Below are 22,181 nucleotides of genomic sequence, written 5' to 3' on the forward strand. Positions count from 1 at the left end.
TTTCAGAAAACTTATAGTTTTTATATATTCGGTACTTCGTGTTTTTATCTTTATGTTTGTTGTTTTTGTGCTTTGTGCCAATCAAGCTATTTCCAACTGATTGCTGCTGTTTGTTATTACGTTTTGCTGTTACATGTACCACTGTCCCATGTTAGAGAAGGGTTGAGCGCTCACAAACAGGTTTTACCCCGTCTCATTCCTTATGGTTCTTACCCAATTTAGGTATTGATTGATTTGACTTTTTGTTAATAAATTTTCTTTTTTTTTTTCAGAAAATAAAATCGTTGTTTGAGATCATATATCAATCCATTCAAAACACAAATCTGTTGAACGTAAGTTCCTTCGTACTGTGTCTTGCTTTCACAGATGTAGTATGTAGATACAGCTTTTATTACCTGGGATGGTTCTCATACATTGTTCGTTTTGTTGGTAAGTCTATTTTTAAATTTATCAGTTACCTTTTTGTAATAAAATGAATTATATTTAATTGATAGAGAAACGTTGTTTTATGCAAAATAAAAGGTAATTTTTTTAACATAAGCTGTGTAAGTCCTCTGAACTAATAAACAAGAAATTAATTCCATTACCTCAACCTCAGCTCATAGGGAAAACAATAAAATCTTATAGGAATTATGTAAATGGATAGAAAAAAAGTTGTCCACACATCTGGGAATCAATATTAAAAGTTGTACGAGAGTGTTTTGTTAAAACTTACCAACATCAAGAAAGTGAAAAGTTTATGACACTACCGGCATAACTGTATGTTTGTGATTATAAGTACAGAAAAACAAGCTAAAAATAAAGTGAATACTCATGTATTTCAAGCGGATGATGCCACATCCATGCACTTGCTATCCCATTCGAAGTGCGACACACTTAGGACACACCGTAACGATTATGTTTGTGACAGGAGATTCATTTACTTCGATTTAAGTGATAACTTCAATCATTTCGTCTCTTTGCCCTATCGAAATACCATATAAAACGTATGTAGGAAACATTACAATACAACAAGTAAAAAGATTAACAATATGCGGTTTGGGTAAGGAAGTTGATGGATAAGTTGCAGACGAACGGACGTACAACCGGATCACAATATACCGCCTGCTTCTAAACGCGGGGATATTGAAAGTACACGAGAGATTTGACGTCTTACCGTTCAAACCTTTAAGGGGCACAAAGGGACTGAAAAGAAGACACACTATTCAAATTAAACTAGAAGTAATTCCAGTAAAAAAATCATCAAAGACATTCTAGTACTGAAAAGGTATTATAATGCAATAAAACATCAGTTTATGGTATACTTAACAATTAACGGTATAATAGGACCCTAGAAAACATATATGGTGCACTGTAAAGAGTGAGGATATGAACCGGTTTCATGATATTTAACAATTGATATTCAGGTGGCGGGGCCTGTTTACCAGTGAACGAAATCAATGGTGATTAGGTCTTATCAAGGCAATTATGTCGGTTAGTTGGAACCATTTTTCATACTTTTAACAATTCATGATATGATGGGTAGGGTTTGGCCTTTCTGGGGCAACATTTAAATGCATCGAAAGGTCTTAATATGACCTCCAAATATTCATGGTTTTAAAGTGGACGATCTAAAATCAATAATTTGACCTTCAAGATCAAGGTCAAATATCATCATCCATGGTAGATGTGCTCCACCATTTGCAGATATCAAAAACCTTTGTCAAAATATATAAAAGTTATGTTCCGGACATGAAAATATTAATAAAATCAACTATTATTACCGTGAGGTAAAAAAAAAAAAAAAGTCACATGAAGGTCACGATAATATGTGACATATCGTTCCATGGTTATACACCAATATGCTTATTATAAAAAGTAATTTAAAAAGATAAAAAAAAAGGTTTGGTTCGGAAAAAGATTGTATGAGAAGAGAAGATCCAGAAACGTTAATTGAAGAATAAATACTACTAAACCGGTATGCCTCTCTTCGTCAAAGGGGAGACTTAATAAAACAGTATTTATTTCACTTAAATTTTAATGTTTTCGTGATTGGCATTATTTTTCAACATGCGATTTATTTACAATTTGATGGAATTTTCCTGGATCTTTAGATTACAGAAGATATAGATTTGTTTAATTAGATATTGATTTTTAGTATTCGTATTGTCATCTGATAAAGTCATGCTGATTGAAAGGTGCACAGTTTTCTCTGCTTTCAAAATCTTTCTGTTTGAACCCGTCCTGGTTTTCTTACTACAACAAACTTACTATAAACTAAATCAATTTTTAACTAATTAACCAAAAACAAAAGTGGTATTGAGGTGGAAGAAAACAGACTTGTTAAATAGTACCCTACAGTGTCATATAGATATCAGTGTCATATAGATATAAAAGAACTACTGGAAGAATTCCAGGTTCTCCTGATAGAGGAAGAGGGATTTACAGAAGGTAACAGGTGACTACAACCGGAAACTACATGTGACATATACTATTGGTATCGGTATCGGATTCGACCCTGAACTTGTTAATTATTGGTAATACAAGTAATAGCTTTTCTAAAATGCTTGCCGTTTAATAGCTTATTATATTGATTTTTTTTTTTTTTAATTTGTAGTTTCATCCATTCAGAATATTCCTCTCTGCATATATTATATTGTATTGGGGTAAAAGAAGTGGAACATTGGAAAGGTCTATATAGTATTTTAAGGGTTACCATTTTCTTTTTGTGTGTGGCGATTTTTATCACCTGGAAAGAGCTTAATTTTTTTAATCACTTGCGCTTTTGCCTATTCTAATTTCGGTAAACTTTTTTTTTTCAGCAGACATGTAATTTATTTACTCTCTGTTTGATTGTTTGTTTTTGAGAAAAGTGTGATCAATATCTTTCATCAATTGTTCCGATAAAATTACTCACAAACGTTTGAGATCCCACTGAATCTTTATTATACCCGAACTAATTGCTCCTATATCTGGCTTGAGCCGGTTCCAGTAGTGTATAAGGCATGTTATGAAGTAAAGTGAATACATGTGTGACTCTCCAAGTCTGATGAGTCAACTCCTTTTCAACTGGTTTTCACAATTAGTTCATACATAATATAAAAGAAAGGATATGGGGTATCCATCCATGACTCAAAATCAATTCATACACAGCAAAAACACAAAAAGCAAAGGAACATCGCTTTTATTGATGTATGTTGCGCTTTAACACCACTGTGCCAGGTTAGGGGTGGGTTGGGCGCCCGCAAACATGGTTAATCCCGCCAAGTTCGATGTTTTGCTGTACCAATATCATGAGCCTGTATTACATTGGTTGTCGTTTGTTGTTGTGTATTATATTTGCTTTTCGTTTATGATTGTTTTGTACATAAATCAATGATATGCAGTTGGTTTTGTCGTTTGAAATTGTTAACATTTTTCATGTCGAATCCTTTTATAGCTTGCAATGTGGTATGATTTTTTCGCATTGTTAAATGCCGTAGGTTGACTTATATTTGCTAACATCTTCGTCATTTTGTCTCTGGTGGATATTTACCTCATTGGTAATCATACCACATCTTCTTATTTTTATGTTATAAATATATGACTGGCTAATTTCTGGACCATGGCAAAACATATTTACTAAAACTATGGTTTTGAACATTCGCCAGCACTATTCACATGCATCTACCAAAGTTCAACTATATACCATTTGTTGTCATAATATTATAATACAAACATGTACATGAAGCTGTGAGTATTGTTTTCTCAGATGTTAGCAACGGAGTTCGTTCCTGCTCATTGCCTTAAGGTCTCCTAAATTTGTGTATTTTAATTTTTCTATTTAAGGGATTTTGTGTTGATTGCATATTTTGGGAGTCCACAATTATCTATTTTTTTAAATATTGTAAATACATGTATCCATTGAAGAAAATAGAGTGTTGACCTTGTTTAGCGTTGGCGTTAATTTGGTTGCTGTCTTATTTATGATACCCTACATCTCCTTTTATTTACACAAATAGATCTGACAACGCTTTAAATTATTTTACATGTATGTATGTAGGAATCTGAATCACGATGGTACTCCGAACCGCGATGGTCACGCTGAAATGCGATGGTTTGACTCTGAAGTGTGATGGTGGCATTGTGACACTATCTTGTTGTTTGCTACGCCGAAGTGCAATGGTGGTAACGCTGAAGTGCAATGGACTACATAATCTATATTTTTCATGTTTACATGCCAATGTAGATATCAATTTGTTTGCCAGAAGTAGTTTTTCATTTTTTCTTTAAGGAAAACACTAACATTAGTGTAATAGTCCCAGCTTCTACATTAATCACTGTTTAATTTAAAACAGTCATGGTAAATAGTTATTACATTTTCAGTCCTAACTGTAACGTTGTAGTGTACTTAGTAAATAGCTTAGACAAAAAAATTAGTCGTGTATACAATCGTTCAGGAATTGACAACTATAGAAACTACATAAGGTTTTTTCCTTTACAATTAACCAGTACTAATTGCAATGACTGAAAAACGTGGAAGTTGTTTGAAGTGCATATACTTCTTGATTATTCAGAACGAAACAAAATAAACGAAATATCTATACGGCTGCTGTGAATGAGCACAAGAAGTTAGATAGATTACTCGGTAGATGGTTTTTACTGCAACTGGAGAAAATATTGAATTTGTGGTATTTATATATACTAACTATAAAAAAAATTAAACTCTCATAATAATTGGACGTCTGTAGCAATCACGGGTCTAATAGACCATTGCACTTCTGCGCAGACCATCGCATTTCAACGTGACCAATGCAATACAGCGTCCTACATATATATATATTCACAAGAACATCTTAATGAATTTCTAGGACACTGTAACTCTTTCCACCATTCAATAAAATTTACATATGAATCATCTATGGAGAAAATAAACTTCCTCGACACTACGAGTTACATCAAGAACGGAACCATTATAACGGACCTTCATACCAAACAAACGGACAAACATCAATTCCTTTCTCCTAAAAGTTGCCATCCTAAACACTGCTCCCGTGGCATCCCATTCAGCCAGGCATTGCGAATCAAGAGAATATGCTCTACTGAAAATACGCAAAATGCTAGACTTGGACAACTACGTAAACATCTAGTTGTTCGAGGATACAATAACAACATCATTGATAGCGCTTTCGAAAGAGCAAACAAAACTAGTCGCCAAGAACTTCTAGAGTACAAAGATAAGAATAAAGCAGCTAACAGAACACCCCTTGTACTCACTTACCATCCTGATTTTAAAAATGTGTCTTCCATTGTTCAGAAGCATTGGAAAATTATAGAAAATGATTCAAATCTTAAAAAAGTATTTCCCTCACCACCAGTCATGGCCTTCAGAAGACCTAAAAACATCCGTGACAAATTAGTGACATCTGTATTAGCAAAGCAGCCTACTCCATCTCCCGGTTGCTACAAACAATGTGGTCGAAGGAACTGCTTGTGTTGTAAAGCTGCCAATACAAGCAGTTCTTTCATCAGCTCCGTTACTAAACAAAATTATACCATCTACTCAAATTCCAACTGTAAAACGGAGAACTCAATTTATATATTAACATGTGACACTTGTGGCATTCAGTATGTGGGAGAAACAATGGACAAATTTAATATTCGGCTCAATAACCATCGTTCATGGTACAAAACTAACAAAAACTGTCCTCTCACAAGACATCTTCGTTCAACGAAACATTCTTTTGATAATGTTACTTTCCAAATCATAGAAGTCAACACTGAGTGGGACACCACGGCGAGAAGGAGAAGAGAAAATTTTTGGATCCACCAACTCCACACTTTAGAACCTGATGGTCTTAACGAAAAAGATGAGAAAAGATACAGGAAAGATAAAGAATAATTTAGTACACAGCGTCGTCCTTTTTATCCTGTAATATTGGCCAATGGACGTTGCTAACTTCAACTACCAATTTTGTAAAAATCTTGAACTTCATCCAAATTATGTATTATTTTCAAGGCAGCTAAATTCAAGTGCAACATATACATTGAGCTGCAAAAGTTTCTTATCATCTACATCCGATTTCACCTGGATAGATGCACGCTTGATAAAGCTAGTTAGTCTAGCGAAATATTGCGTTTATTTTCATCATTTTGTAAATATTTTAAACATTCTTATATTTACATACTAAATAGTGTGTTAAAATTACATTGTTAGGCAATCTATATATATATATATATATATATACCTGCTTTCAAACACCTTACGGCACTGAGAAAACCAAGCCAACGGACCTGTATCGTCGCCTATGTGTGTATAATATTCCTCCCTTCCTGAAACATTGTCTGTATTAAGTCTTATTATTTTCCCCTTTGAAAGTTGACCTTATAAGTTGACTGTTTTGGCATCAGAACTTCACTGTACCGTGCTGAACGTTGGTGTGAAAAGGAATTCGACGCATGTCTACATCAACCCATCCCTAGTCTATACTATCCTATAGCGCCGGGATAAAAGAAAATTAGAATTAATTGAAAATAAGTCATTTGAAGAAACCTGTTTTCAGATTTTGTTATGCTTTTGAATTATATCAGTTAATAGGTACTTAGCATTAATTTGTGTTAACTAAAGACAGAAGCATACGCGATTCTTCATATATTTACGTAACATTTATAAATGGCTCTGCACAATTACGACACTGGGTTACTTTGTATAGCGTAAATTAGTTAAATCACTACGTGTGCATTTCTATACACCTTAAAACGAAATCGCTGTTTCAGCTATTTATAGATAAGTGTGTAATATTATAATCCTGTATAACGATACGCATGAGTGATACCTGTAACTTTATTGATGATTTGTAAATCAGGAACTGATCGAAAATACACTAACAAATCAGTTATGAATATGAAAGGTGAAACAATATTCATATCTGATGCAAACACAATTAAACTATAAAATCAGAGCAAAACGCAATTAACCTGAATCACTTTTGCGTTTGACCCTGTTGCGTCATTAAAATATTGTTTCAACACTTCACTATCAACTTGATTGGACACTTGGTCCAAGGACACAGTTATCGTCCTTTGGTTTACGTTGTCTGCGAATATAGTCCCTAGTGTGAACAGTGTATAACTTGCATTTTTTTTTATACACTTTCCCAATTTATTTCTTGATATTTTATGCATGAAATATTAAGTAAGGGGATGAAATTACATGTTCAAAAAATTTGGGTGCTGAATCTTTATGTTAAGGTGGCTCGGCCCTTTAACAGTGCGCATATTTTAACGCATGTTACTAACGACGAGCGCCTTGGAAACGGTCGCTTTGAGGGGTTTTCTCAAAAACAGTTTTGACGACATTGGAACGCGGGCGTGTATGAAAGCACCCTTTCCCGATGTCAACAAACCATGCAAAACGTTCTACAAAAGCCACAAAACAGGAAATACGTACGGTCAGGACTACAGAGTGGTTTGTTCATTTTTCACATAAAAAGAACAGAATTATACATGATATATTAAAGCATAACACAGAAAAAAAGAAAATATAAATATTGACTTGTAGTTGTACGACGGTATCTGGTGCGTTCGCTCCAAAAACACATTCTCACTCTACACGTTCGCCCCTTGGATCCGTTCGCACCCTATTTTCATTTAAATACTGGTTGAATATATCAAAAGATGTCTTTTAGATGTATTAGTATCTATATGAAAATATTTTGCCAATGACGCAATGTTTAACCGTAAACAAAGGATAGCGATGTAAACAACTGCATGTCACCTTTCGGCTTTCAAAAACAAGTAAAACCCATATAGTATGCTATAATATAAAGGCATCGGGGTTCATCTGCACGCTGTAAATAATAAATAAATAAATAAGCTTTATTTAGAGTCGACAAAGTATACAAACAGAGTCAACATAAGCTCTAATGAGCTTTTAACCGTTTTATCCGTTTGGCGTATTATAACATTTTGTTACTGTCATAAATCTCTTTTTTACTTGAACTATCTTCATTTCCAAGTATTGGTAGGATCTTATTCCGGAGTATGTGAAATATTTTCCCACTGTAAAATTTTGATAATATATATAGTTACGTATTTTTTATTTGCCAAAAATTTTTGAACATAACAATTCCGGAGTATGTGAAATATTTTAACACTGCAAAATTTTGATAATAGTTAGGTATTTTTTATTTTCCAAATTTTTTTTTGGACATTACAATTTTCAAACAAAGACTAAATACTTGACAGTCATACATAACATTTTCATTTAAAGATTTATATACTTTATCAAATAATGGGCACGAACATATATAACAAATTTTCTCGTATCATGATTCTATGAAATTTGGAACTCTAGTCCTTTAACATGAGACCTCGGGGCCAATGTTTTCTATTTATAATATTTTCCTTTTACTTATTTTGCTATTTGTTAATTTTCTATTTTCTGTTGTATCTATCAATATGCCAACAGAGTTCGCATTAAAAAAAAAGAGGAAATATCAGCGTAAAAACTAAAATAATTGATTTAGAATGAGTTATTATAATAGACTAACGGAACTCGAGCAACACATTATTTGTTTTACGCAGAAAAAAAACGGACATTTCAATAATTTGCAATTTTCAACCTTTGATCATGTAGATGAAAATTGGTCAATAGCAACCGGGACCTTACTAGTATTCCGGCCTTATATATCGGTATATGCTATTATCCCTCAATACCACATGCTTTGCGGCGCTATTTGGGGTAGGAGGGGGCACTTCAATACTTAATTGATAGGGGGTGCCGCTGGGGCCCACCTTTTTCAAAAATTTATATTTCAAAAATGTATACCTTTTCATATATTGCGTAGGTAAAAATGTAACCTTTTCCCTATAATGCTTGGGTTTCATGTAGTGTAATGTAAGACTAGAATACCAAAGTGTTAAAAGAGAAAATTTGGTTGATAAAATCAGAACCGGGAACACCAAGAAAGATGACAGACGAAGAAGTTATGGAAACTTTATTGACCTCATCATATATTTTTGCCTAAGAGAGGCCTGCTCCAGTCATGCTTCAGTGATTCCCTATATAATCAACCAATGGGCCCTCCCCCTAAATCCGCCTCTGTTACAATCACCCCATCAAATAAATATTTTAAACATATATATAGTATGCCAGTAACAGACAAAACCATGAACATAAGGTTAAGTTCAGATAGAGCCTGCAAGACAGGCAGATTTGTTTTTCATTCATTATTTTGTACATAAATCATGCCGTTTCAATTGTTTTAAATTGTACATTTGTCATATGCATTTGGAGGGCTTTTATACCCAACTATGCAGTATAGGTTTTACTCATTGTCGAAGGTCGTATGGTGACATTTAGTTGTTTATTTCTGTGTCATGTGGTCTCTTGTGGAGTGTCTCATTTATACAATCATATCACATCTTTTTACTTAATATTTCAATATATACATTTAATAATCATACCATACACCAAATATAATAACCCATTGATTACACAATGTAGCATGTTAAAAGAGGACTTACCATTGACCAATGAACCATGCAAATGTGGTCAATGACAACTGCCAGACAGACATGTACTCCTTACATTTGTGAATCATTGCATACATATAGTTTATCTACTACATGTACTTTTAGTATTAGAAAAAACAGACAAAAACACAAAAACATGACATTGACAAATGACCTATTGCTAACGGTATCTGATAAACAACCCTCATCAGGTAACTTTAACTTTGATCACTGATCCATGAAATATGCTTGAGATCTTTGTAGCAATCTGTATTAATTTGAGTGCATATCTAAATTTACAAAACAATATTAATCTGGATCATTGTGATACTGTAAATTTAGAAATTATTGTGAGGTTATTATTAATGCAAATAATGCGACAGGGTGAATATTGCAATAATAAGAACTTGCATTCTGATAACTGAATTATAGATCTTTATGCAGATTTTTTTTGTAATCGCAATAATTAAACTCGCAATTTAGTCCATTCGACAAAAATCGCAATAATAAATGAACGCAATAATTTCTGAATTTACAGTAGGTAAAAATGTTGTCAGTTAATAGTGAGACACAAGTTTTCCCAGACAATATATAATTCTTTTGGTTGTTTTGTTTGGTTGCTGTCTCATTGAACAAAACTGTATTTTATTTCTGCTTTTATCCAGAAAATATAACGTTTGAAATAGAAACTGAATAGCATATGGATGGAAAACAAATGACAAATGATGTAAAATAATTCAAGTGGCCATTTAGGTCAGGGGTTGGTGAGGTAAAAGATGAGGCAAAGGCATGTGCATTTACCACAACTGCCACTTGGTATTATGATTTCCAAAATTTACAAATCTCATAGCTACCTTCTGTATTATAGACAACTGCATATATAGCAGTTTGAATATCATGAATTGTGTTTGCAGCAAAATTCACTACAGACAGCAAAAAAAAAAATTAATTCAGCTCTATTAAAATTCATTTTTTGAAACATTTTTGATTTTTATTCCTAAAATGTCTATGAGATCAAATTTATAAAACATTTATTAGCATTGTAAATTTCAATATACTAGTAATTGTTGACATGTATACATCATGTACATGTATAATCATTAGCTGATCAGCTCTATATTTTCATTATTTTTATATCAATATTCTTCATCAGTGTTTTTTATAAGACTCAGTAATCTGTATTCATCATTGGGACAGGTAGGTAAAGTAGGTCCTTTTGATCTTGGATTTTTTTTTATGGATTTTGACAGCACTAAAGCATATAGTTCAAAATTATAGTTGATCTTGGCTTCTTAAGTGGTTTCTGACAACACTTTGCATATAGACACCAAGTGTAGATGATCTTGGGTTCTCTCATATGGATTCTGACAGTACTTTGATTATACATGTAGTTCCAAGTATTGTTGATCTTGGCTTCTAATGTTGTTCTTAAGTTTCTGCATTTTACATATAGTTCCCAATTGCAAGACAAGATGATACTGGCTTCTCGTGTAAATTCTGTCAGTACTTTGCCAATAGTTTCCAAGTAAAGTTGAACATTCCAGGATCTTTCACAACAAATCACTCCTTCCTCTTACATGTACTTGAAGCCTGAAATTAAATGTCAGAGTAATTCTGTCAGAAAATCAACCATGATTGACATTTAAAAGCATACTGTAGTTCATATTTTAAATAAATGGGGAATGTGTCAATGGGACACAGATGATGCCCCACTTGCATATAAAGTTATAAAGGAGCTTAACTAAAGAACGGTAAGAGTGACACTACCCAAAGTTTTACTTGATCTGAATTTTGTTGTAATAAGTAATGTGTATAAGTTTCATAACATTTGGATGAGGCAAACTAAAGATAGAGAACGGAAACAAAAAAATCAGCAATGTTTCCATTTGTAAAGGGGCATAACTCTAGAACAGTAAAAGTGACACCACCAAAAAAAAATTCAAACTTGAGCTGTGTTTGTTGGTAATAAGCATTGTGTATAAGTTTCATAACATTTGGTTGAGGCAAACTGAAGTTAGAGAACGGACACCAATTTTGGGACATACGTACAGACAGACAAGGGTAAAACTTAATGCCCACTCCACTACGGCGTAAAAAAATGAAGAATTTGTGGCAACAATAATGAGCAAACAAAATAAAATACATGCACAGCAAGTGTAAATAGTGATTTTGTTTTTATATATATGTTGAATACAGACTTCTCGGGGCATGCTGTTTCGATGCCAGGGACAAGTTATTTCTATGCCTAAAAATTCTAAAATGCAGCTGAGCTTCATTTGTACTCCTCGTCAACCAAATTATGCTGAGGTGTCTTGTAACCTGTTTGGAATAGGGGATATACAAATTTTTCTGTTAAAAATACTAAGCACAAAATAATAATGAATTTTTCAACTCAAATGTATGTGTTATTTGGTAAACAAGATAAGCCCTACGTGTATTATGTTTAAACCTGATACTTGACGTTATGAAATTTCTTATACAAAAGAGAGACAGGGGGGGGTGTTTAATTGGAAACAAATAGTGTTCATGACAAATTCATCAATAAAATGTATTGCCTCGTACTCTAGTGGTTATAATTTACAAATCAGGCCATTTATATTCTCAAGAAAACAAACGAAACAATCGAACCCCTTGAGCGGGTTGACAGGGGTAAGGGAACATGGGAATGAGGGACAAGGAAGCGAGAAAAGGGGGTATCATGTGCAGGTCCGTTACCGTTAGCCTGGTCTGAAGTGAAAATAAAAGTAACCAATTTGGTAGAGGTAAATCTTATGAAGATTATAAATAGAAAAAAAAACCTTTGATCTCATGTGAGTCACTTTATTTTTAACCAATAAAAATAAACTTAATATATCTTTATTTTATTGTTATAGAACTATACTAACAAAAGCATGATTTAGATAAAAGGAAGGGTACAAACAGACGCAGGGTGGGAATGTAAAAGGGATCAACGTGAATTGGAGCGAACATGATTTTTGGTTAATTGAAAGGACAAGAATTTGAAAAGAGGGGGGATGAATAATCTGGGAAAAATATTTTGCAACTTTTTTGTCTGGGAGCAAGGAGGATGGAAGTAGAAGTTAGGGGAGAAAATTTTTAGAGTAAAAGGGAAGAGAAATGGGAGTTGGGGATAGGGAGTGGTAATCATAAACCCCTGTCCGAGGGAAGTTATGGGGTACCCCATTTTACAGGTTGGGAACAAACCCTCTATATGGTGTTCAGGGGCGGATCCAGCCATTCATAAAAGGGGGGTTCCTAACCCAGGATAAAGGGGGGGTTCCAACTATATGTCCCCATTCAAATGCATTGATCGTCAAAAAAAAGGTGGGGGTTTCAACCCCGGACCCCCCGATCCGCCACTGGTGTTTAAACCTGTATAGAGGAATAATCCTTCTATAGACTGGATAAAATTATTCCTCTTTTTGTTTAGAGTGGATTTAAAGCAAAATAGGGCAGAATGGCATTTTCTACTTATTATGGCAGTAACCTGCTACATTTGATGCACCAATTGATGTACTTAATCATCGGTATAAGGACATCATTCGTAAATATAGCTCAACATGCAGACTTCTTATACGTTCAGGTATTTCACATCCAATTTTTTATGGAAATATTCTTTATAAAGCACAAAAATGTCAGTATTCACCTCTGAAGCTAAAAAAACCTTTAAATAGACTTATTAAGAAGGGATATAGTTACGATACTGTTTTCAGGTCATTAAAGATTGCATATTTTGGCGTTAATATTGATTCACTTATAGGGTCTTTGCATCGGCACTAAAAACATTTATTTAATAAAATGCTTCGCTGGGGCGCAGCTTGATACGACCGCAGAGGTCGAACCCTGAACAGTTGGGGCAAGTATGGACACAACATTCAAGCTTGATACAGCTCTGAATTTGGATTGTTATTAAATATTTGACACAGCATAGGTTTATGACACAGAAAGAATGTGGTCTAAGAACTTGAATTTTTTTAATTTACCTATTATGGTCCAATGTCCAAAATCAAAATACATGGTTAGATTCAGCATATCAAAGAACCCCATATATTCAATTTTTGTTAAAATCAAACAAAGTTTAATTTTGGACCCCAACTTGGACAAACTTGAAAACTGGGCCCATAATCAAAAATCTAAACACGTTTAGATTCAGCATATCAAAGAACCCCAAGAATTCAATTTTTGCTAAAATCAAACTAAGTTTAATTTTGGACCCTTTGGACCTTAATGTAGACCAATTTAAATAAAATGCTCCGCTGGGGCGCAGCTTGATACGACCGCTGAGGTCGAACCCTGAACAGTTGGGGCAAGTATGGACACAACATTCAAGCTTGATACAGCACTGAATTTGGATTGTAATTAAATATTTGACACAGCATAGGTTTCTGACACAGAATGAAAGTGGTCTAAGAACTTAAAAATTTTCAATTTACCTATTCATACATGTGATGGACTGTGAAACTCAGATCAGGAGATTGGGAAATTTTGGTCAGGAGATTAGGACTCAGATCAGGAGGTTTTTAATCGACATTAATTTTGTTGTAAATGTAACCGTGTGCTGTAAAAATGGTCTTTTAAAGAGTGTTTTCTTCAACTTTCCAACCAATTTATTATGTTTATAGTACCCTTGTACTTATAAAGTTTCTCCATCTTTATATTCTACATGTTCAATCTAACATTGTTTTTTTCCAGTATGTTCTTTAAATTTTTTACTTCATATTCTATAAAACAATCATTGCAACCAGAACATTTGTTTAGCTGTCTGCAAATAGTTTTTATTTTTATTTTTTTTCTCTTGCAAATAGTTTTTATTTGCAAACTCAGAAATTCATTCTATCTGTAAAGTTAGGGTCATAGTTATTATATAAATTTCAATTTAAGCCTTAAAAGGAAGTATAGAATCCTCAAATAATTTTCAAATTACTATTTTTTTATTTGTCCTAAGACATTTAAAATCATTTAATAACCATCCTTTTATGATTATTTGTTCAATTTATATTTTATTTATATTCTTTTAAAAATTTTCATTATTAAAAGGAAAGTAACTTAAAACAGGATAAATCAAGGGAAGTAACCCAATAAATACACAGTTTTTGTTACACAACGGCAGTTAGCCTGAGGTAAAAATCGTTGCTTACCAGTATGTTTGACACCCAAGCTGACAAGTGAAGCCATATAATTATGCATGTTAATTGATTTACAGGTAAAATATAACTTCAGGTAATGTCAGTTACACCAGATGCCTGAGATGTTATGTTGGGCATTCATGAAAAATTTCATACACGGGATTTTTTCAACGGGAGGGGGGGAGGAGACCCCTGAAAACGGGATTATTGTACTCCCGTCGGGAGGTTCACATGTATGCCTATTCAAACCATATCATTATTATTTGCTTTTATATATAAATCAGAAATAACCAATTTAAAATGGAAAATGTTAAAGAAAAAAAAGGAAAAAAAAAATCCCCCCCCCAATTTTTTGAACCCCCTTATGATTCATCGCCCCCAAACTCAATCCCAGCTTTCCCTTTGTGGTATGGTACCTTGCAGTACAATTTCAGAGAGATTCATACACTTGAACACAAGTTATTGTCTGGAAACTAGAAAAATGCTTGTTTTTTGGCCCCTTTTTGGCCCCAAATTCCTAAACGTTTAGGGCAATTACCCCCAAACTCAATTCCAGCTTTCCCTTTGTGATATGGAACCTTGCAGTACAATTTCATAAAGATCCATACACTTACACACAAGTTATTGTCCTGAAACTAGAAAAATGCATGTTTTTTTTGCCCTTTTATGGCCCCTAATTACTAAAATTTTGAGGGAAAACCCCCAAAATCAATCCCAGCCTTCCCTTTGTAATATGGAACCTTGTAGTACAATTTCATAAAGATCCATACACTTACAAACAAGTTACTGTCATGAAACTAGAAAAATGCTTGTTTTTTGCCCCTTTTTGGCCCCTAATTCCTAATATTTGGAGGAAATTACCCCAAAAATCAATCCCAGTATTCCCTTTGTGATATGGAACCTTGTAGTACAATTTCATAAAGATCCATACACTTACAAACAAGTTATTGTCATGAAACTAGAAAAATGCTTGTTTTTTGCCCCTTTTTGGCCCCTAATTCCTAAAATTTGGAGACAATTACCCCCAAAATCAATCCCAGCATTCCCTTTGTGATATGGAACCTTGTGGTACAATGTCAGAACCTTGTGGTACAATGTCAGAGAGATCCATACACTTACACACAAGTTATGTCTGGAAGTTACAAAAATGCTTATTTTTGGCCCCTTTTGGCCCCTAATTCCTTAACTGTTAGTACCATAACCCCCAAAATCAATCCCCACCTTCCTTTTGTGGTATTGAACCTTATGGTAAAATTTCAATGAGATCCATTCACTTAAACTAAAGTTAGAGTGCGAAAACTAATGTGTATTCGGACGACGACGCCGGACGACGACGACGACGACGACGACGCCAACGTCATACCAATATACGACCACAAAAATTTTTTTGCGGTCGTATAAAAACGGGACTTAAAATTCAAAATCTAAATAAACGGTTAGATTTGGAATATCAAAGAACCCCAATAATTCAATTTTTGATGAAATCAAACAAAGTTTAATTTTGGACCCTTTTGACCTCAATATGAAAAAATTTGATAGGGGGGCCCACAAATAAAAATTCTAAATGCATGGTTAGATTCAGCATATCAAAGAACCCCATATATTCAATTTTTGTTGAAATCAAAAAAAGTTTAATTTTGGACCCCAACTTGGACCAACTTGAAAACTGGGCCCATAATCAAAAATCTAAACACATGTTTAGATTCAGCATATCAAAGAACCCCAAGAATTCAATTTTTGTTAAAATCAAACTAAGTTTAATTTTGGACCCTTTGGACCTCAATGAAGACCAATTTAAAAACGGGACCCAAATTAAAAATCTAAAAACACGGTTAGATTTGGCATATCAAAGAACCCCAATAATTCAATTTTCGATGAAATCAAACAAAGTTTAATTTTGGACCCTTTTGACCTCAATATGAACCAATTTGATAGCGGGGCCTTCAAATAAAAAATCTAAATACATGGTTAGATTCAGCATATCAAAGAACCTCATATATTCAATTTTTGTTGAAATCAAACAAAGTTTAATTTTGGACCCCAATTTGGACCAACTTGAAAACTGGGCCCATAATCAAAAATCTAAATACATGTTTAGATTCAACATATCAAAGAACCCCATATATTCAATTTTTGTTGAAATCAAACAAAGTTTAAATACTGGACCCTATCTTGGACCAACTTGAAAACTGGGCCCATAATCAAAAATCTAAACACATGTTTAGATTCAGCAAATCAAAGAACCCCAAGAATTCAATTTTTGTTAAAATCAAACTAAGTTTAATTTTGGACCCTTTGGACCTCAATGTAGACCAATTTAAAAAACAGGACCCAAAATTAAAAACCTAAATACACGGTTAGATTTGGAATATCAAAGAACCCCAATAATTCAATTTTAGATGAAATCAAACAAAGTTTAATTTTGGACCCTTTTGACCTCAATATGAACCAATTAGATAACGGGGTCCACAAATAAAAAATCTAAATACATGGTTAGATTCAGCATATCAAAGAACCCCATATATTCAATTTTTGTTGAAATCAAACAAAGTTTAATTTTGGACCCCAATTTGGACCAACTTGAAAACTGGGCCAAAAATCAAAAATCTAAATACATGTTTAGATTCAGCATATCAAAGAACCTCATATATTCAATTTTTGCTAAAATCAAACAAAGTTTAATTTTGGACCCTTTGGACATTAATGTAGACCAATTTGAAAACTGGACCCAAAATTAAAAATCTAAATATACTGTTAGATTCGGCATAACAAATAAATAAATGTGATCAAAGATTTTACAAATCTAATGCGCCATACTGTGCAATTAAAGATTACTTCTTGAAATTTTTCAATATTTGAAATTTGAAAAAAAAAAATAATATTTGAAGAATAATTCTTTTTAATTTCTGAAATCTGAAATGAGAAAAAATTGGCCCCCCACAATTTCTTTTTATTCCCCCCCCTTTTTCCCCCAAAAAAATTCTTTCCCTCAAGATATGGTCATAATCTCAATTCAAATTTCCAATGGAGTTGGCAACCATAATTACCCATTTAAATTTACCATAGTGCTAACTTAATCTTTTTTATAATAGAATTAATAAAAATATAGTGTCAAATCTTTCATATGGATTTTTTTGTAAAAAAAAAAGATGAAAACATTTGCAGATATTTTTACTGGTCTTCCTTTATAAATATGCATTTCTTTAAACATAATTTAAAAGCAGTGTAAGGGAAGTAACCAAAACGTTGTATTTGGATTACCTCCCTTAAACTGTTTTAGATTATCTTTATTGTTCATTAACCATTACTTTATACATAATTTAAAAGCAGTGTAAGGGAGATAATTTCAATGATGTATTTGATTTATCTCCCTTACACTGCTTTAAATTATGTTTTGTACTAAAGTATTTGTCCATTAACCAGGACAACCTTGTTTTTCCCCCTTTTTTGCCCCTTATTCCTAAACGGTTTGAGCCATAACCCCCCAAAGCAAATCCTAACCATCCCTTTGAGGTATGGAAACTTGTAGTATAATTTCAGAGAGATCCATACACCGTTCCACAGTTATTGTCTGGAAACTAGAAAATGCTCATTTTTGGCCCCTTTTTGGCCCCTAATTCCTTAACTGTTGGTACCATAACCCCCAAAATCAATCCCAACCTTTCTTTTGTGGTATTTAACCTTATGGTCAAATTTCAAAAAGATCCATTCACTTAAACTAAAGTTAGAGTGCGAAAACCAATATGTATTCGGACGACGACGCTGGACGACGACGACGACGACGCCAACGTCATACCAATATACGACCACAAAATTTTTTTGCGGTCGTATAAAAACCAGTTGTTGGCATGACACGGGTTATGTTCTTCTCATATATGTTATGATGGTATGATACTAAACCCCTAACGGGAAGGATTGTGCCTGATATTCATATGATGAAGACATAATCTTTCAATCAGTTTAATTGAAGTCTGGAGCTGGCATGTCAGTTAACTGCTAGTAGTCTGTTGTTATTTATGTATTATTGTCATTTTGTTTATTTTCTTTGGTTACATCTTCTGACATCAGACTCGGACTTCTCTTGAACTGAATTTTAATGTGCGTATTGTTATGCGTTTACTTTTCTACATTGGCTAGAGGTATAGGGGGAGGGTTGAGATCTCATAAACATGTTTAACCCCGCCGCATTTTTGCGCCTGTCCCAAGTCAGGAGCGTCTAGCCTTTGTTAGTCTTGTATTATTTTTAATTTTAGTTTCTTGTGTACAATTTGGAGTTTAGTATGGCGTTCATTACCACTGAACTAGTATATATATTTGTTTAGGGGCCAGCTGAAGGACGCCTCCGGGTGCGGGAATTTATCGCTGCATTGAAGACCTGTTGGTGACCTTCTGCTGTTGTCTGTACTATGGTCGGGTTGTTGTCTCTTTGACACATTCCCCATTTCCATTCTCAATTTTACTTAGTATATGTAAGAGAATGATAATCCCTTTCTTCATGAATAAGTACGAGCGTTAGCAAGTACTTATCATGAAGTAAGGGATTATCATTCTCTTACAAACTTAGAATATTGTAAAGTGCTCAATGCTCAAATGATCTATTCAAGAATTAGTTTCATTGTCAGTGCAAAGTTTATAATTGATGCATGACTTCCTTTTTCGGCATGTCATTTATGGATAAGTTTTAGTGATGTGAGGACTTTCTTATCATTTGGGAAATATTTTTTAAAAAAAATGCGTTATAGATATTAGGTGACACAACAGTAGAAAGAAAAGGTAGGAATTGTATGTTTCCTGATTGTGAGTATGAACGTAAATCATGTAATATTTTAGTGAGGAATTATCATTTTTTATTTACAGTTAAAATCAATTAATACATTTGAGTTACAACTAAATTTTATTTCACAGCCAATAAGATTTAGGTTTTTTTTATCTGAAAGAATTTTTTTATCTTTTTTTTGCATTGCTTTGGTATTGTTTAATTTTATAGTAATTTGAAGTTATTAATATTTTCATAATAAAATTCGATTCACGGTACCAATTTTACTGCACCAGTAAACTTCAACTTATTTTGAGATTTTTGTTTGTTTCACAATTCAACTTTTAGTCAGTTTCAATCACTGTGTGATAAATCCTTTCAATCTGATAAATGTGCTTCGGGGCAGTTGTAACTCATTTATAGAAACTCTTTGTTTTGAACTGTAAATAGACCCAAATAATAAGATAATCCCTTACTAAGAACATGATTTACATTCATTCTTCACAATTAAGAGGCATCCAATTCTACAATTTCATTGGTCAAGAGTACTTTGCTATATTCTAAATTTCATTTCACATGCCCAGTTTACTGCTAAACTGACTGAATATACAATCTATTGTACACCATAATTGAAAGCTGTGATGATCAGGTAAATTCCACTCAGTTATGCCTCAGTGAACAGAATTTCTTTTGTTAGATTTAACATAAAATTTAAAGGTCAACTGCATGTCCCTTTTGTTGTTGATCAGGTGTTCAGATAGGTATACAATAGATTGCATGTTCTGTCACTTTAGCAGAAAACTGGGCATCCCAGGCCATTTTTTAGTAAAGAAATACAGAATACAGTAAAGTGCAATAATTGATGCATATATAGTGCTATAGATTATAGCAAATATAACTAGAAAATGCCATTCTGCCCTATTTTGCTTTAAATCCAGTCTAAACAAAAATACCCCTTTTATCCCTCTATACTACTATAGAAGGATTATTCCTCTATACAGGTATAAACACCATATAGAGGGTTTGTTCCCAACCTGTTTTACTAGCATTATAGACCGCTAACGATAAATATTTAACTTCATTTGACCCTAACGTGGCTACGAAATTAGATTTTACGAATGACGATATAAAATCAAGGCTCATTTGACGCTAACGGTAGCGCAGATCATGAGAGGGGTCATGAGATGCTGAAAATGACCATCCCCTCCTCTTTTGACTGTTTGACACGGATATTTTTCAAAACAGGCTATACATGTTCACAACTTGCCAGTTAACAGGTTAAGGGTCAAGTAAACACATAAATAAGATACCAGCCATAAAGATTATACATAGAACAGAAATTTAGCCCATGCAAGGTTTCAGCCGCAGTGATTTTCTACAGTAGCGAGTATTTTGAGATAACCCCCACTTTGTATTTTTCGTGATACTGATAACATTTGGCTGTCTAATATATTAAAATCTATGTTTTCTTATGTAATGACTCTACCTTCATCGTTGTCTATTCGCCACTATGTCTGTTATTCATGCACATGGTCGTATTTATCAGTGCAGTATGCTGCTCAGCAATGGCGACCCTGAAATTTCTGTTGTCCGATTATGGCGCCAGATTAGAGGGAAGCAACTCGCGCCAGAAAAATTACCGTATTTCACCAAAATAATCAAAATTTCGCTTTTTTATAACAAACAGTAAAATATTCATCATATTTATATTCAGCTTTCGTCCATTGATATAATTACAAACATTATTTATTTAAAGACATCAATAAAAAAATCACAATAAAGTAATTAATGGAGTGCATTGAAATCAGACCTCATGGGGTAGAGGGGTTAAACAAAAGCTCGTAACTTTTTTAAAAGCCTGGTGACCCCCATTTTATTTTACCTTAAAATGTTCGAAAAGTTCATAGCTTGGACATATCCGTTTTTAAAAAAAATCTACCGGGGAAATTTTACGAAAAATCGATTTAACCAATATTTTTAGCCTTAAACTGAAATTAAAAAATGCCAAATTTAGACATAAATCTGAAAATAAAATGATTTTCAAGTCTAAAACAACCAAGGGGAACGTTTACATTTCAAATTTAATTGTTTTTTCACATAATAATCATACTGACATGGTTCTAAAAGTCTTTGAATTTGATGTAGTCGTTATTGTTGAAAGGGTGTAAAAATTTGGAAATAGGGTCAAAATCGCACATTTCGCTTCCATTTGAGGGAAAAACGAGCCTGGTGACCCCCTTTTTTCTTTGCATTTTTGGATTCAGCATGAAAAAATCTACAAAATATGTGAAAATAAAAAAATTCTACCGGGGGTCCTTATTGGGGCGAGCCACCTTAAGTAGTGATTTGGTTCAGTTGAAAAAGGTCAAAAATTAGAATGTCTGAAGCTGTCAAACTGAATTTTAGCCCCCCTTAACACAGAATTGTCAATATTTTGAGTTAGAGCTGGTAGAAGTTTCTATAATTTTGATATTATTTGTATCAATAGTAGTACACTACACTGTAAAAATCTTTTTGAGATAGAGCAGGTGCGATTTTTTTAATTTGAATTTATTGTCTAAAAGAAATGCACTACGAAATAACTGTGTTCTCGGGCCTAAGAGATGAATTCCGTAAATGTAGATTTTGTACTTTGGCAACTTTCCTGAATGGTTTGCTGGTTTCAATTTGTCAAACTGAATAAAAGTAAAGGATTTACATCTTTGTTTGACAGAAATTCTGTTAAAATGTCCCATTTTGGCATTATACGGCTAAAATAAGCATTTTAAAGCAGTTTCCATTTTATGCCTAAGAGCCATGCTGACTTTCTATCTGACAGCTTTTTA

At 33.4% G+C, this 22,181-nt stretch overlaps 1 protein-coding gene and 2 long non-coding RNA genes across 3 annotated transcripts in view; 1 reads left to right on the plus strand and 2 right to left on the minus strand.

The window, feature by feature from the left end:
- The window catches only part of LOC127737574 (RING finger protein 145-like), a 33,212-nt gene that overhangs the window by 5,273 nt on the left and 5,758 nt on the right, over positions 1-22,181 (plus strand). The window contains exon 2 of the mRNA XM_052248412.1: positions 273-429. Within this exon, the coding sequence (XP_052104372.1) occupies positions 273-429 (157 nt within the window). The remainder of the gene's footprint in view (positions 1-272; positions 430-22,181) is intronic.
- LOC127737575 (uncharacterized) lies at positions 10,440-21,688 on the minus strand. The gene is made up of 2 exons (XR_007999694.1): positions 20,843-21,688; positions 10,440-11,064 (listed from the first exon to the last, which is right to left on the minus strand). It is a non-coding gene; the product is annotated as an uncharacterized LOC127737575 (long non-coding RNA).
- On the minus strand, positions 14,220-15,681 carry LOC127737576 (uncharacterized). The gene is made up of 2 exons (XR_007999695.1): positions 15,502-15,681; positions 14,220-15,340 (listed from the first exon to the last, which is right to left on the minus strand). It is a non-coding gene; the product is annotated as an uncharacterized LOC127737576 (long non-coding RNA).

This window comes from Mytilus californianus, unplaced genomic scaffold, assembly GCF_021869535.1.
Source record: "Mytilus californianus isolate M0D057914Y unplaced genomic scaffold, xbMytCali1.0.p SCAF_4, whole genome shotgun sequence".
NCBI classification, from domain to species: Eukaryota; Metazoa; Mollusca; class Bivalvia; order Mytilida; family Mytilidae; genus Mytilus; species Mytilus californianus.